The 17,887-nt window shown below is 39.1% G+C and overlaps 1 protein-coding gene across 1 annotated transcript; it reads right to left on the bottom strand.

Annotated features, from left to right (window-relative positions):
• Window positions 1–2,043: 2,043 nt before the first annotated feature.
• Window positions 2,044–16,223, bottom strand: limd2 (LIM domain containing 2). The gene is made up of 4 exons (XM_083931754.1): window positions 16,043–16,223; window positions 6,287–6,331; window positions 5,078–5,214; window positions 2,044–4,994 (listed from the first exon to the last, which is right to left on the bottom strand). The coding sequence occupies exons 1-4, from the start codon at window positions 16,043–16,045 to the stop codon at window positions 4,835–4,837; spliced, it is 345 nt and encodes a 114-aa protein (XP_083787880.1). The 5' UTR covers window positions 16,046–16,223; the 3' UTR covers window positions 2,044–4,834.
• Between the last annotated feature and the right edge of the window lie 1,664 nt (window positions 16,224–17,887).

Below are 17,887 nucleotides of genomic sequence, written 5' to 3'. Positions count from 1 at the left end.
GATTTCTGGATACTATTGAAACTATCTAAATAAGCGCCGTGCAGCAGCGGGAGCGAGCTGTTACTCGGTCGAAGTCTTTCTGAATGCGCAGGCACGATGTTATTAAAAGGGGCGGAGCCGCTGTGACGTCGTTGTGACGTAGGCTGTAGGAAAAGCGAGACATTGATTTTTTTAAAAGACAAAAAGAAAAAGAAAAAAAGAGATATTGTTATTTTTTTATGACAAGATTGTTTATATTTGACCTATTTATTTTATTTGGATTTTTTTTTACATTCACAAATGCGTCTGACTGAAAATAAATCACGAATACAACAATTTAACATTACATTTACACATTACATGGACTGGAAATTAGTTAAGCAATGAAAACAACTAAGTATATAAAATATTTAAAATAATATAAAATATAATAAAAAAATAAAAAATATGAATTCTTTATTTTTCTTTAATGGTTCTATTTTATTTTTTCCAAACCACTTTTTTTTCTTCCTCCCTTTTTCTTCTTCTCTTCTTCTTGTCCTTTTTCTTTTGTGTTTTGCCTTTTTTAGTTTACTTTTTTATCTGTTCAAAGCATGAAACAGCTACAGCATGACCGTTAAATTAAATTAAAAGGAAAATAAATAAATAAATAAGTAAATAAAATGAAAAATATGTATAATGGTTTTATTTTTTGTTATGGTACCCCTGTGTATGTCATTTTGTCATGCTCTGTTCTTTTCTGTTTGTGTATTTGTTTTTTGAAAACATAATAATTGAATGGTGAAAAGATGATAAAATAAAGGATTAAAAAAACTGTGGGAAAAGTGGTATTTTAATTCTTCAGAGGAGAAAAGTACAAGTTCAGTTAAAATTTCATTCTAGAGGAGAAAAATAAAGAAAATATAACAATAAAACAATAGAAATAAGAAGTTCAGTGATTCCATTGCTAGGCAACAACCTGGGTCCTTGTTAGCTTCCTGTCAGCTGATGTAATTTACTGCAACAGGAAATAAACTCGGACACACTTAGAATAAATGAAAATAAAAATACCAATACTTACATATATAACTATATAAAAATAGATAGTGTTGAAATTTGTGTTTTAAAATTTGTACAACAATACAAATAATGAAAGTGCTGAAAATTGGAATATTGTGCGGCATAAATAAATGCAGTATTAACGCAAGTAAACCCGTGTATTGCATAGTTGATTATTTTTGCAGTATGAAGACAGAGTATTGCACACAATAGTCAATATTGCACAGTTGAATATATCTTTATTGATCACCATGGTTGTAAAAGGACAGCATTAAATATAGATAAGACATGAATAGTAAAAGGTATATCTAAACTAAATTAGACGTAAAAATAGAAGACAAGGCAAGAAATAATAAGGTTCAGAAGTTAAAGTATTAAAAGTTGTCAATGTAGAAAGATATCCTGTGATTGATACAGTATTATATTATCATTATTAGTTTATTATTAATATTACTCATGCAATTATGTAAACATGGGAGTTTTACTGTTGTAGTTGGTGGACGTTATTTTCTAACTATCTTTCTAAAGAGTGAGAAATCACCAGCACCCAAAGTGACACCTTCACAATGTTTGCTTGGTCTTAAAAATTAACAGAAAAAAAACAGAAAATTCTCCAATCTCATCTCATCTCATCTTCAGCCTCTTATCCGAGGTCGGGTCGCGGGCTCAGCAGCTTTAGCAGGGGACCCCAAACTTCCCTTTCCCTGGCCTCATTAACCAGCTCTAACTGGAGGATCCTGAGGCGTTCCCAGGCCAGTGTGGAGATATAATCTCTTCACCTAGTCCTGGGTCTTCCCCGAGACCTCTGTAAAGTCACTCAAGCTGTCAAATACTTGTAGTGGAGTAAGAAGTACAACATTCCTCCCAGTTGTAGTGGCATACAAGTACAAAGAAAAGATCCATAAAATACCTGAACATTTTGATTTCCTTGAGTCAAGTCAGTGAATCTTCTCAGAATAAAGACACTAAAACCACAGCTTTAAAATCAACACCAGCATTTTATTTTTTCTCCAAAAGCATGTAAAAAAGAAAAAGAAAGAAAATGCACAAAATGATTGTGTGTACTGGCGTAGAAAGGGGGGCCGCTTACATCTTTAAAATGTTACACTTCCATACCACAACTAAGCAATAGAGAGAAGGGAGAATAGAGAACGACTGAAAACGCAGTCCAAGCGTCCTTTTGCTGTAAGGCCACCTCAATCCACAGGTCAAGTCTGTAATACAGAATACATTTTCAAGGATGCATACATTTAAAATGTCTCGATGACAACAGCATTGAAAAGCAAGTCCACATCAAGATAAGCACAAAAATGAAATGACTCACAGGTTTAACATTTACAACGTCTCACTGCAATCATTCACCTGAGCCTCTTGGCACCAGTGTTAAGTGTACCTCGTCTGCTCTGGTACACTTCGAAGTTGCAATTCACATATTCTGTAGTTGTACCTTGGCGAACTGCTATGCTTACAGAGAATGACAAAGACGGCATTTCTAGATACAATACTCTTGATTTTAAAGCATTCTCAGGGATCCAGAGGACCGTTTTAAAATAAAAAAAAAGGAAAATGGACATTGTCATACAGAGTTATTTTACATTTTATGTGGATAAAAAGTGGTTAGATAGGAAAAATGGCTGCTGGTTGAGTTAAATAATCCCATGTTAAAGTGTGGGGCTCGTAAGAAAGCAGGGCTGCTTCTGAAAAGGCATGATCAGAATTTCTTTGTGAAGATCTGTGCTCTCAAAGGAATTGTTTGGAAAAAGCAATAAGGGCAGCTATTCATTTCTAAGGCTTCTTTAAAAAATTTTTTTTTAGCAGATATCGGTTTTAGTTAAGCTTTCTATTCTGCTCAGCATGCTCAAATTCACAGTAAACCTTCAGTCACAAAATCACTTTGTGTCATTCAAGTGTCATTCAAGTCTCAGTGGTAATCAGACATTTCCTCAAACGAGATATTTGAATGGCTTTAGACTCATTCTCTGTGTAGAACGAAATATAGATGTCTCTAACTGGGTTAATTTATCTTAGGTGTTGGAATAAAATAAAATAAAAAAGTGTCTGGAGTGCAGTAGCTGCACCTGCAGACCGAGGCAACGCATTTAAAAAGTTTGAATAAAGGCTATGTTGAGTTCAGGGACATGTCATTTTTCACTTTCTCTCACACTAAACACTGTCACACTTTCCCCAGCAGGGGGTGCTCTGCAATGGGTTTTGCATGCAGCATGCAGGAGCACATCGGGACCAATAGTGACAACCCCTCCCTCAGCCACCTACTGTCAATCCAAAAGCTCAGAAATAGGTCCAGGTGCTAAGATGCATTTAGCGAATAAGACAGGAGATGAGAACAGGAAGGCATTTATTTAAAAAAAGAAAGAGGAAACCTGTCCGCGCTTACTGGATGGGACTGGGGGTGGTGGGGTAACAAAACGATGGAGGTTCAAGCCACTGTGATTGGATCTGTCTGTCTCCCCCATAAAAAACTGTCCAGCTATATGAACACACTCAAATACAGAAGAGGAGAAATCACCACAAGACGCCAACAACTGACAACGCGTGAAATGACGAAGGGACAAAGTTGTGTGGTTGTCCTGCAAGGCTTAAACTCCGTCCATCAACATCCTCATTTGTGACAGAAGTGTCAACAACTCCTCCTAAAGACGTTTCATGCGACGGAGTGAGCGATGTCTGGGAACGAGGCCTCAGTTTCCCTGTGATTATTATCTTGTACTGGTGATTGTGTGTGGTCATATGTGCAAGACGAGACGATACGGTAAGGTGAGGTGAGGAATGTTCACTAAATCACAAACTACAGCTCTACGTACAGATAGTATACAAAACACAATCTGAGAATACCATTAAAATGTCAACCATCGATAAAAGCTCAGAGAGGATCAAACTTATGCCATGACATCGATCGAATCCAAACTCAAGTGCTTTCCAAAACAAACGTTAAAAAGTGATTTCCTATTCATCAATGAAACAAAATAAAATCATTCACAACACATAAAAGATCGATACAGTCATAAGATAAGGCTATTAAGACCCAGTCATCCCAACATGCAAGGATAAGACTTACAGTGGTCAATAAAACAAAAGAACGGACCTCGGGATGAAGCGAACGACAATGAATCTAAAACACAAAAATTAAAAACACGAGAGGTGAGCCGTTGCTGATGTGTGCGGTTATTTTACAGTACTCTGTACCCTGTTTGTTCCTCAAATATGTGAAACCTAACAAACGGACAGCAAAGTCACATTACCGAGGAATATTATTTTGATTTGTGTTGTTAAAATTAGTGAAACCATTTTGATTTTTTTATCTGCCTTGTGTGAAAATTGACCTGAGTGTATGCTCTACTGCAAAACATGGATGCTCTGTAAACCCTCTGATATGTTTGCCTGAGCATACAGTATAAAAAAAGGTGACAAAGGGTGCAAATGATTCAAAAGAATTTTAAAAAGTGATTATTATTATACTCCCCATACCAGAGAAGGCTTTTGGTCACAATCAACTGCCAATTCCACACAGGAAATTGGAAATTAAAATGAAAAAACTAAAAATAAAAATACAGATATCAATTAAATTGAACCCAAAATATATCCCCACAATTAATCTTAAATGTTATGGATTATGACTGGCCAGTCATTTCCTAGCTGTTTGTGCATCTGTTCTGATTTAAAAAGCGAGTGCGAGCGTGGGTGATTGAACAGTGCCCCAGCATATGAGGCACGTATTCATCGTGATGTACTGGAGGTGTTAGGAGGAGGAAAAAAGGAAGAGGCATGGCTGGGATGGGACACAGGCAGGCAGACATGATTATGCCGTCTTTGTTATATTATCTGTCTCCTTGGAGGCCCAGAGCTCTTTGTGTTGTTTGCGTCCGAAGCCCTCGTCGTAGTTGCCTTTGCTTTTGAACAGCTGCTGGAAGTGGGGTTTACAGTAAAATTCACCCTGAAGAGCTGCGAAGGTGCCAAGGCTGCGGGGAGAGGAGGGATGAAACGGTTATGTACGAACCAAGAGAAGTCTAAAGAGAGTAAAACGCATAATAGTTGTAGTCACCTCAGTTTGGCGTTGCAGTGCTTGCAGCAGAAGCATGTTGAATGGAAGACCAGGTTGTTGGCAACCAATCTTTCCATTGGGTAGACCGTCTTCTCACATGATGCACACACTTCCTTTTGGGTCTTAAAGCTGAAGGACTGAGCACATAAACAGAGATTTACCACAACACTCACACACGACCCCCAGTATCTTTCCACTACCACACCACTGAGAGCTGAGTCCATCTTCAAGCCAGTCGGTGTTCATGGCCCTGGGCCTCCAGCCGGGAGAGCAAATCCCATATGAATGACTTTTAGTTCCCCGTGTCTGCGTGGGTTTTCTCCGGTTTCCTCCCACAGTCCAAAGACGTGCACGTGTTAGGTTAATTAATGACTCTAAAATTGCCCGTAGGTGTGAATGGTTGTCTGTCTCTGTTTGTCTCTATGTGCCCTGTGATAGACTGGCGTCCTGTCCAGGGTGTACCCCACCTCACGCCCGATGTCAGCTAGCATCGCCTCCAGCCCCCCGCGACCCCGACAGGGACAGTTGAAGATGAATGAATGAATGAATGAATGAATGATATTTGACATGATAATTTGGTGATAATTTTATCTCCATGACCATGTGAATAAATGTGATGTTTAACATAAAAAAATCACCACTTGCTCCCGCACTGACTAGAAGCTCTTTTATTTAGTCAACGTTTCGGTCTATTGACCTTCATCAGGACCCAGTATTTTACTTCTGTTGTGTGACTTCCTCTTAACAAATAAGCACACTCATGCAATTAACTGATCACAAGTGTGTGTGGTTGTCAGAGGAAGTGACATCATTAAAGACGGAGAGAAATTTAGACATTCAAACTTTATCGATTTTGGACCGCAATAGAACACATGTAGTAATCTAGAAAAAGAAGAAAAAGATGTTGTTTCCCAGATAATGCTTGTCTACCTTAACAACACATTTAACTGCTGATTTATCATTCCACTGGAAGTCAGCCCATGATCTAAAGTGCCAATGGAAAAGCTCGCTCGAGCTCATCTCTCTTTTGGTACAGGAGTGGAGAGACGGCTGCTGAGATGAAAGCTGGCGTTTACAAAAAGACACAAAACGCAGGAAAGATGTCCTTTATTCTTTTCGGAGATCAAAAGACTAATGAATGTGAAGTGGGGCGAGAGTAACGCCCACAGAACAAGAACAGAGAACCATGATTGAGGGATGCATATTTACCTTAGATCGCTGGACAGGTTTCTCTTCAGTGGTGTTCCTGGAGTCCTGGAAAAGCAGACAGAAAAACAAACAGAAGATGTAAACAAATGTATGAAAACAACTACTATTAGGTCAAATCAACAGTAGAGTATGATAGTAGTCCTGTTAATCCTCTTCACACATAGTTACCAGTAAATTACTGGGATAACCTTCTGCATGTGTGAAAGGGCCTTTAGATTACAAGTAACAGAAGAATGGAAGGATGTATTCCTCACTGTCCTCTTATTACCTTTACCACTGTGTCAATCTGAACTCTCTTTCTCCACCTCTTTCTATTCGCTCCACCTGTCTCTTTGCACCCCTGGGAGAGGATCAGGTGCCGTCTGTCTGGTCATGTGAGCCGAGCTGTGGGACGCCCTGCATGGGGCTGCCCTCGACATAGCACAACAGCTCAGAACCAGCCTTTCAGTTACGAAACCTGGAGTCTCTTACAAATGGTCGGAGATTTCACAGTGACATAACATGACAGACACCTATTCTGCTCTTCGTTATCTTTGCAACCTTGTAATCTGTGAATGTAATAAAGCATTTCTTTCACTCAAACCCTACAATCACACACAATTGTAGGTTTACTCTTTAATTCTCTGGCTGCCATTTAACGCAGGTCACTACATTTCCCTGCACATCAGGTATTTACGGCTTGTTTCACAATGACAGGAGGAATTGAAAGACTTCCCCTGAGGCGCTCAGAAGGTAAAAAAAAAGAAAAGCTTCCACAAACTCAAGTTGGAGGAAGTTACATAGTAATGACTGTATCTCCCCTCTGGAGCTTTGCCGTTGGTCCCCAGCAGCAACAAGCACGGCCACATCTCTCAGCAGGGCTAACAGGTAGTTCAAGCGGATAATAAACAGACAGAGAGACATTCAGACGTGTACACAGTAACTGCCATGGTAAAGCCAGTGTGCAGGGAAGAAGGGCAGCCTCTGTTTATGCAGGGGAAAAGTCCACTGCAGACTTTGCTAAAATCCTGTTATGTAAGGCAGTTTGGCTGGAGCTGGAGGAAGTGGTAGAGGTGGGGTTGTGGGGTTCACAGACTGGTACCAGAGTGGCGACGAGAAGGAGATCTTTGGCATCCGAGGGAACTGATGATCTGCATTTTTGCAGGTCTATTACTCTTGGACTTGCAAAATGTCTTGCCTTGTAGGCAAAATGAAAAACCAAGGATGGAAATGACAGCATGAAACATGTGCATCCATCTTTCTCATTAAACCCATGACCTGACGTGAGTGGAGATCAAAAGTCGTTAAAGGGATCGATACTTAAAAGTGTGTTGCACCGGTAACAATATACATCATTTTGATCATGATCTATGTGACAGTAAGTCCCCCCCCAAAAAAAATCACAGAGAAACTGATTTTAGACAATGGCAATCAAGGTATTTCTTCATAGTGACAAAAATAATTAATTTATCTTGTCGATGGCACTGATTTTTGATTGCCACCACATGATGTATGCTATATCTGGCCTTTGTGTTTAACTTGCTGTAAAAAAAAGACGAATTGTACTTAAAATATAGTTATTAAATAACTTGAACGTGGTGTTCAGTCATCCTCTCTTCAAAAGACATCACTGCCATGATCAGCACAAACGGTTCAGTGTATTAAGCACACAATTCATGCTGACAAAGAGGTCCTGCTCACTGATGTGCAACATCGCTCCCAACATAAAACAACCAGACACTGGTTGACAAATGTATATTGTCTCATGTACATATACAGTATATATTGAATACTATTTTGACCCTTTTACCTTAATGCACCACTTACCAACCGAGTAAGAAAAGCAGCAAGGGTGTTGTCTGCACTTCTGAGAACCGGATGACATGCTTTTGAAACGATTGGCTCATTAAGTGAGGCCATGCAGCTTCCTGTAGATGCAATCACATCCCAACTGTCTCCATCATTCCTCTTGAGCTCAATTAATGTTGCTGCTCAGCCAGCAGACAGCTCTCGCGGTGCTGGTTATCTAGCAGACTGTGTGTTCGACCACTTCCTGTTCCTGCAGCACAACTGCTGAGCCAACATGCGTGACTGGTGTTCTCGACATTATTGAAACACTATTGAAAACTTTAAATGTGTAAGTTCTCACAGTGCAGCTGGAGGCTCTAAGAGAAGGAAAATGGGGTCAGTAAGGGCTTTATCTGTACATATGAAATTGTGAAATTGATGCAGCCAAAAAAGGAAAACCGATCTGAGTGAAGTCACAGTATCACCAGTGTTTATTTTGTAAAAACAACGCTTTTTAAGATTAGTAACCATGTTAGGGGGTAGGCATGCATTCCAAACACAGACGCAGACATCCTGGAAGAATTCAGATTAGCTTGTGCCATCTTGGGTTCTTTTACCTTATATGTGCATGACTGCCAGCAAACAGCTCGTATGTGGCAGGAAGTTGTTGTGACACATCTGGCCTCCTCTGTCTTTCAGAGCCCTGACAGGGACAGCAGCAGCTAAAGTCCTGACTGACTTTCATCCCAATACATGACCGCTAAAAATCTCTTGTTCTGTATGAATGCTTCAGCAGCAGAGTGATCAACCTACAAGAGATTTATGATCTCTGTTCAGGAGCATACAAGTCACAAATTAGCTCAAGAGTCCTCCTGGCTAAATAAAAGAGACAAAAGGACAACCAAATACATGGGGGAGTGGGAAACATAGGGCCTTCATGAGCACAGAACAAGGTGTTCAATGTAAACATAGATAAAGAAGGTTTGTAGGGAGTTCATTACATCTGCTAGGCCAAACACTGTTTTAACTGTGAAGCAATTTGACATACCACTGTGAGAAGCCAGAGCCAGCTGGAGAGTTGTGTCTTACCAAACAAAGACCACTTTCACACAAGTGGGGAACTATCCCTCGCTTCGGTTTTAGTCACACCTGCACGTCTGCCTGTGTGTGCAGTTCTGTATTCGTGTTGCAACCACCCAGAAGCTTTTGGTAGGATAGTGCCAGGTTCCTAGCCTGGGAACCAGACAAATCTGCAGAGTTCATGTTTTATTTGCACTGGCAGATGCATCTGAGCAACCCCAACTCACATTCAGACAGATTTCCGGCTGACCAGAACGTTGCCGGGCCAATCACAGGATTGTCACCGGTCCAAATATGAAAAGTTGCATGTTTCGGTGCTCTGACTCGTTGTAGGGCTAACCAAATGCGAATTGTCTGCAGGTCTGATCAGCAAGAGCCATACACAATCATACTTATCATATCACATCCATTATATATATATATATATATATATATATATTAAATGCACTGGCATCGGATCGGTACCGGCTGATACACAAGTTTGGATATTTGAAAGGAGACAATGGTATTGGAACACCTCTAATTTTTTTTAAAGGGAATAGTAAAACATTAAGAAATGTATTTACTTTCTTGCCGAGGGTTAGGGGAAAAGAGAAATGCTGCCGTGTCTGTATGTTTTATATGAAGCTTCAACCAGCAGCCAATTAGCTTAACTTAGCATAAAGACTGTAAACAGGGGAAAAAGACCTACAGTCTATATGTCTATTTGATTTTACCCTTTGACAGAGCCATGATAGGAGTTTGCCTCTCTTCCGTTTATTCATGCTATGCTAAGCTAATCAGCTTCTGTCCGTAGCTACATATTTACCATACAGACATGAGAGTGTTATCAATCGTCTTATCTAACTTTCAGCAAAAAGCAAGTCTATTTCCCATTGACTCTACCCAAAAAGGGGCATGTATGTGACATCAGGGGGGAGGGACATACAGTATGTCCATCTGGCTGACGTGCACCTTCAGAGAAGTGAGGGCCAGCAGCTAGCTGTCACTCAAGAGGCAGCCCCTCTAATTATTCATAAACTTTAACCTCCGATAAAATAAAAACTAGCGTATTACAAAAAATTCACCCCCCTCAGTGTTGTCATGGAGAGAAGACCTAAACATACAGCCTAGAATGGTTTTATGTACCAGGTCTTAAACAGGTTTAATTATGCTGTGAAAACGGCCTGTTTAACATGGGGGCCAATGAGAAACTGCTCTTTTGTACAAACTACTCCTAGTGGCCACTCTGCGAACTGCAGTTTTTGGCACTTCCTTATTGGATGAACCAGGAAGTAGCTGTGTCGGGGGCTTGGTATTTCTCAACTATTTCTTTAATTGTGCATCTTCATCCGCACACTGGAGGACAAGTTTCGGTTTAACCTTTTGTGCTAAGGATCCTAACCATCACTGTCACAAATCAAACTGCCTTTTCCCCCTCAGGCCACTGACCACCAACGCCCTTTTTCTTTCAAAATCCAGAAAGTAACCTTAAAATAATGTGTGCAAGTCCTTCACTGTTATGATAGTCAAACAGGCGCCATGAGCACAAACCAGACCCCTTGTCTAAATCTTCTCTATTTACAGGGGCTATCTGTTGACGTAAATCACAGCCAATTTGAACAGTTACAACACCTCCAAAGAATATTACAAGAGCGAAAGGTCAATGTGTTCATAAAGAGCTCAGATGGGAAGCAGTAACTCCTTTTTATCTATTCCTAGTGCTGCTGATGGACACAACACAATGAGACTAACCCCCCCCCCCCCCCACTGCTTCACACTTGATCATCACTCAATACACACTGTGGTGCACGATTCACTGCAGCAGGCCCCTAGAAGGGAAGGCAGGCACTATGTTAACAAACGTCTTGTGTCATTAATCCAAAAAAAAACGTGCTCCCACTCTCTCATCCATTATTTTTAGAAATGTGATCATTGTTTAATCGTTTGGGACAGCAGAGTGGAAAACAGAACAAACGTGAAGACACTTACCCCTCAAAAAACACAACGAAACAGTAATAATGAGCCCAGCTATCATCTGTCAAGCAGTTTAATCACAAACAACACTTTCCACTCCAGTACTAGCAACATAAACCACAAGTAAGTGTAATTCGTTTTGCAGATAACATCTTACTGTATATTGCACTTTCTGGACCTACACGCTGTGTCACTGATGCAACAACAACAGCTGCTGCAGGGGAAGATATATCAGCACCCCTTCACAGCAATCTTTCATCAATAACAACTGAACATGATGAGACGAAGCAAGTTATGTGGACAAGATACCTGGAAAGAAATACTCGAGATTGGTACACGGTTAAAACAACAAAACTTTTCTGTGCTGGAAAAGTGAGTACTAGCTGAGGTTTTGACACTTGACTTGCTGGGGAACCGATGATTGTAGAGCTTGAGAGTGCAGATGGAGGTTCACCACCCCGATCTGCAGAGTAATCACATCTGGGAGCGTGTTGGGTGGCGTTTCGGTCAGCAACTACTTCTCTTCTGTTTTAGAGCTTCCTGTATACAACGAGATAGTGACGGGGCATTTTTCTGTGTTTGAAGGGACAGGGTAACAAATGTCTGCATGTCTCTTCAGCTCGTCAGCTGATGCCAGATACTTGTTTTTTCACTTCCTGTCCAGATAAGACCTTTCTCCAGATAAGACCTTTCTCCTCATGGATTTATCTAAATATGTGGCTATGTTGCTGTAGTTTGACAAGTGGGAAAAAAACAGGAACCCGTCTTATCCATTTGTCTATTAAATGTCAAACTGTGGAAAATGGCCATTATCAAGGTGCCATCTTAATATTCAATTTCCAAGGATATAAACCAAAGAAAAAAAAAGGAAATCCGCAACATTGGAGACTCTGGAACAAAGGATTATTTTGACATTACTACAAGGAATAATACAAAATTGTTGCATGTATCTTTCTGATGACCCTCTTACTGGTTAATCAATTAATAACTGCAGGTCTAGATGATTTTAAGGCCATGAAAAAAGGTAGAAAACCACAAGTGGTCTTTTTCTTGTTGATTCAAAAAGAGGTCTACAGTCTTTCAGAGTAAAAAAAAAGACCCAGAAACATTGTACACATTGTACCATCATTTCTGAGAAGATGCTCCCCTTTTAGACAGAACAAGTAATAATTATTTTTCACTTGTAATTAGTAGTTGTGCTCCACAATGCCCGTCTAAACCATCAGTTACACTCCAATATAATGTATCTGCACTGACTGATATGCGTACAGTCAGTGCAGACCCTTTTTGGGGGGCTGCACAGTTCACTCTGACCCTCGCGGACTTGGGCAGATGACAACATGACCGAACTGGACCCTATAATTTCAAGCACTGCGTTTCCTTTTGTCACTCCTCTGACGAAGCTACCTGAGGGCACATTCAAAACTACTTAACTTCTCTAATCATTTGTCAGACATCTATATACAGTCTCATAAAAACCAAACACCAAGACTTCAGTCAAAAAGGCAAATAAAAAAATCGTATTACATCTCTCTTTAGACCCAAAACCAAATGGTGTTCAAACCTGCGATGTTCATTTAAAAAAAAAGCGAACGGCTGGTTCAGGTATGCTACAGCAGCTGGTCTGTTTAGACTTTCTTCTTAAAATTGCAGAGAACAAGACCAGTGACAGCCTGTAGAAGAATGCGTTGAAGACCTGGAGCCTGTGTTGACTTGACATAGCGAGAGGGGCTGCTGCCTTTTTCCAACTCGCAGAAGGTAGAAAAGAAACAGCCTCAAGTGCTTCTTCTGATCAGATGTTATCACGTACCAAAGAGGAAGAGGGGACAAACACTTCACAAACAAATTCTCCTCCAGGACAGGAATTACGGATAACATGCCCCGTCCCGTCTTCAAAAAGAAAAACCCATGCAAATATCTGCTTTGACAATTTTCCTCACACCCTGAAGGCACCTTAACTGTGGACTTGGACAATAAAGGCCAAGGGACAGGGGGAATTAATGTTTTAGACTTTGCTCCACTAAATAAGTCATCTTAAGTAGTGATTTCCTCACGATCAAATGCGGATCATCTAAGTTTCAGTGAGCAGATTCCCACAGAGCTCTACAGACTTCAGAATGTGGCTCCTCGGACGTCCGATACTGAAGGAAACTCTACACGTTAAAGTCTTTCTAAACAGTCTGCCCTGAGGTCCTTTCAAACCAGATAGCCTGCATTAGAGCAGCGCTGACATCCAGAGAAGTAATGTGAGTGCATGGCTGTTAAGACATTTAATACTGAGAATATACAAGGATTTAAACAGCAAAGAGCTGCTGATTGAAACAAAATAATCATACAAACCAATACACCAACAGATAAAATCACCTAGAAGCATTGAATCGTATGTGCGTGACACAATACATGAAAGGGACGAGTATGCAGATAATTAAAACTATTATTTGGACCTTTTTTGCCTGCAGCTCTGTCGCCTGGACCTGCTGGCGATCCATTTAGTACTGCACATCTGACAACAGGAAAGCACCATCCCCTCCGGACATATGTGCCTCCAACAAACCACTTTTTGTGACGTTAATGGCAATTGTTTGGACAGAAGAGCATATGGTCAAACAAAATCAATGTTACTACTCCTCACTGCAGCTTTGTACAACGTTCTTTGTCTAAATCTGCATTATTGGTTCATTGTTTTGGGACAAACCGCCTCTCAAATCCAACCGGAGAACTGACGTAAATCAGCCAACAGAGCAGGGTGTCAATCTGTGCGGTGTGTGTGTGTGTCAACTCGGGACAGAAATTACAGCCAGGCAGCCCACTGGTTGTGGCAGGAAATGAAAATGTCCATATACTTAAGCCTTGTTGCCATATGCCAGGGCAATAATGACAGAGTGTTGCAAATGTGGTGCCCTGGATGGATGGAAAAGTGTTTTTACCAGACCACAGAGCAGTTTGTGAACTACCCGACAACATAAACACAGGCAAGAGATTTGCATAAAAAAGTGAAACACATGTTTTAAATTTGACGCAGATTTACACAGATGTTTAATCCAGTCACTCAGCCATTTTGGGATTACACAGCAGCTGTAGGTGAGTTTTAGGTGAAACTGGAGTGGGCATTGGTATTATGATCTGTTTTTTGGAGTTTACCAGTATCTCACAGCCTGGAAACCAGACAAATTTGCCAAATTCAAATGCATGTGTTCTGGCAGATAGGTCTGGCCCCTCTCCCATGCAGACAGTTTTCCAGCTGACCAATCACAAGCCTTTATCTGATGTGGGCGGGTTTAAGACTGATGAGCGTCACAGTCCAGTTTGCAGTTTTTCAGGCTCACGAAATTCAGATCAAGCTGTCAAACTAGACAGAATTAGCATGATATTCTGTTACTGTATTACCTATTTCTCACATAAAATGTTTTCAGAAAGGCATTTTAGCTGTTATTTGAGAAAGTTTGTGACTGGACCACAATTGTTTTTCAAAAAGTAGGCCCTGCTATTAAAAAAGAGAGGATCAGATACTGTTATAATCATGTATATATGTTATATAGCAAATAAGATTCAAAACAGGATAATAATAGAAACCAGGATACTAATGTGAATTAAGGTTGTGACGTCCTTTTGATTAACTTATTACTGTAAAAGTCACTGAACACATACCAACACAGTTGATTTGTTCCCTGTTGTTTCATTTTTGCCGCCTTGGATTGAAAATCTGATTGTTTATCGATTTTTCTTTATAGTTTTGATACTTTTGATAATATTGAATATAATTTTGAAACATGGTATTAGCCTTAATGTGAATGTCACAATAAGATCTGCTTTATGTGCTATTTTTGTTTGTGCTCAATAGGGGGTAAATCTCTATTACAGACTACTTCACCGCATACTTACTTCACTAAAGACCTTTATGTAACACTGGGCAGGTTGGAGCCTACATCAGGGCCAGTTACAACATATATTTGCAACAACAAAAATCTGCTATGGCTTATTTATGACAAAATCACAGCACATATGCCCAATAGAAAACTACAAATCTCTCTCTCTCTCTCTCTCTCTCTCTCCCTCTCTCCCTCTCTCCCTCTCTCTCTCTCTCTCTCTCCCTCTCTCCCTCTCTCTCTCTCTCTCTCTCTCATAAAATTAAGAATATACAGAAATATGTTGTTTTTTTTAGATCATATATACAAATATTTAATATTTTCTTGTGGATCATATATAAAAATATTTTTTTTTAAATTCTGGATCATATATAAAACTTAAATGTTTTCATGGATCATATATAAAATATTTAATGTTTTTTTTTTGGATCACATGTAAAAATATTTAATGTTTTTTATCTGAATCATTTATATAAAAAAATGCTGGATCATATATATAAAAAAATGTAAATCCTGGATCGTATATAAATCTATTTTTTTGATCACATAAAAATATTTAATGTTTTTTTATGTATCATACATAAAAACATATTTTTTTAAAGTCTGATTCATATATAAAATATGAATTTTTTTTTTATTGTAAGAAAAATAAAGTCATGGATATGATAAAAACATTTTAAATATAAAAAATAACTATATACAGAAATACATGTAGATATATGCAATAAATAAATAAAAATTATTTTGATTACCATTTCTATTTTTACATTTTTAAATTATTTTTTAATGGCACCGCTGTGACTCCATACCGGAGCAAGCCCCAATAAGAGCCGTTAAGACAGGCAGCTAGCTCACAGAGGAACACGACGGCGGGCGTTTAAATCCTCATTAAAACCAACACAAAAGCCTCATTTACGTTACATCCACCGTTTACACCGATCCGGTTACACAACAAACGGCTGCCGGTTAGCTCCCCGACCGTTAACGCGTGCACGGACATCATCACCTCACAATAAAAAAGAGGAGAGCAGCGGAGGGAGGGGAGGCTGCAGACACTGAACAGCCGATTAAAACAAAAATCACTCACCATCTGCGCTTCTGGTCTGCGACACGCTGGCGGATAAAGTCGGTTCGCTCAGTGGCTTGGAGGCGGATATTTATTTAGCCGTCTCTTCTCATTCAGTTTCCTGCTGAGGCTTTTGTTTTAACGGTGGTCCCGGTGCCGGTGAGTGAGTTTCTGCCCTCCGCTTCGCTTCACCGTGTCGGTTTTCAACAGAACCGTTTTTTTTCTCTCTCTCTCTCTCCTCGGCAGGATGTCGCGCGCTATTGGCTGTCATCTGCTTCTGATGCGTTCACGGGCCGGTCGGACAAATCAGCACTGAGATGGAACAAGGGTGGCTCTGTCCACTGCCCCATAAGCTTCACTCACATTTGTATTTTTCTTACTTATAAGTCATTATAAGATAGTTAGTTAGTTAGTTAGTTAGTTAGTTAGTTAGTATGTCAGAAATATGATAACGTGTCTTGAAATAATTACTTACCCTTTCAAAATCTTGGCTTACTATCTCAAAATAATGACTTAATATCTCAAAATCATGACTTACTATCTCAAAATATTGAGAAAGTATCCAAAATAATGACTTAGCCTCTCAAAATGATGACTTTCTATCTCAAAATATTGAGAAAGTATCCAAAATAAAGACTTACATCTCAAAATAATGACTTACTATCTTAAAAATAATGACTTAATATCTCAAAACCATGACTTAATATCTCAAAACCATGACTTAATACCTCAAAATAATGACCTACCATCTCAAAATCATGACTTACTATCTCAAAAGTGAGAAAGTGTCTCAAATAAATAACTTAGGATGGCACTGTCTAGCTTTTACATGAATATTACCCCACTCCACTTAGCTTCACCCAGATTTTTTTAAACGTTTTTAACGTTTAAAGTAGAAAAGTCCTGCATTACATTTTTTAACTTTAAAGTCTTCCACACACATTTTAAAGTAAACTCTGCGATGCTATGATTAATATTTAGTTTAACAGGGTTTTTCACATACAAAAAATAAGTTTTGTGGTTATTTTTTTTTTTTAAGTGCTCATTTGTTTCTATGTCTATGTCATAAATATTTCTAAACACTACCATATTATCAACGTAATCATAATTTGGGCTGGAAAATAAAAAATAAATATGCATTTGAAGATGTTTTAATTCATTTTCAGAGGCAAATCAATAAAGTCGATATGATTGCAACACATTTGGGTTGATACATCAACAAAAATCAAAAATGATTAAATGATCATGTTAATGTAGCGTACTCTACGGGGGAATTGTTGGGTCTATGTAAATCATAAATAAGTCTAATATAATCATAAGAGTGTGGTCTATACCTACTATGTAAACTTTCCTGAGATAACCTTAGTTATGATTTGGCACTATAAATAAAATTGAATTGAATTGAACTGAATCACTGTGAGAGACTACAACTCAACAATATTAGTGTCATCATTGTTAAAAATCCCTTTGTCATCAGACAAAAACAACAGGGGGAGGTCAGTGAACTTAAAACCACTGGTGTTCACTGTCCCCCAGTGTTCACAGTGAAGAACTGCAATGCTACGTTATGTCCCAGCAATAGTACTAGAACTGTTATGTTGTTAGTGCTATCATAGTACAACAATAACATCCGCATTGATAATAACTGTGCAAATTAATCACAGTTTTATGATCTGGAAATGAGTTAAATCCATATTCCTCCAAATATTAATTTTTATTTGTATTTATTTGTTCCTTTCATGAAAATGCATATTCGTTACATGGCACAATGATAAATTCAATTCACAAATACAATACATTCAAATATTTACATGAATGGAAAGGAGCAGATAAGAAGAATACAGTTCTTATATTTGTCTGCAACAG

The sequence above is a fragment of the Echiichthys vipera genome (assembly GCF_963691815.1).
Source record: "Echiichthys vipera genome assembly, chromosome: 17".
Lineage (NCBI taxonomy): Eukaryota > Metazoa > Chordata > Actinopteri > Perciformes > Trachinidae > Echiichthys > Echiichthys vipera.
This window is presented reverse-complemented; position numbering and strand designations above follow the sequence as displayed.

Coding starts and splice junctions, on each gene's coding strand:
- limd2 (XM_083931754.1), bottom strand. Junction 5,215..6,286: donor AACCTGTCCAGCGATCTAAG/GTAAATATGCAT, acceptor TTATGTGCTCAG/TCCTTCAGCTTTAAGACCCA. Junction 4,995..5,077: donor CACTGCAACGCCAAACTGAG/GTGACTACAACT, acceptor CTCTCCCCGCAG/CCTTGGCACCTTCGCAGCTC.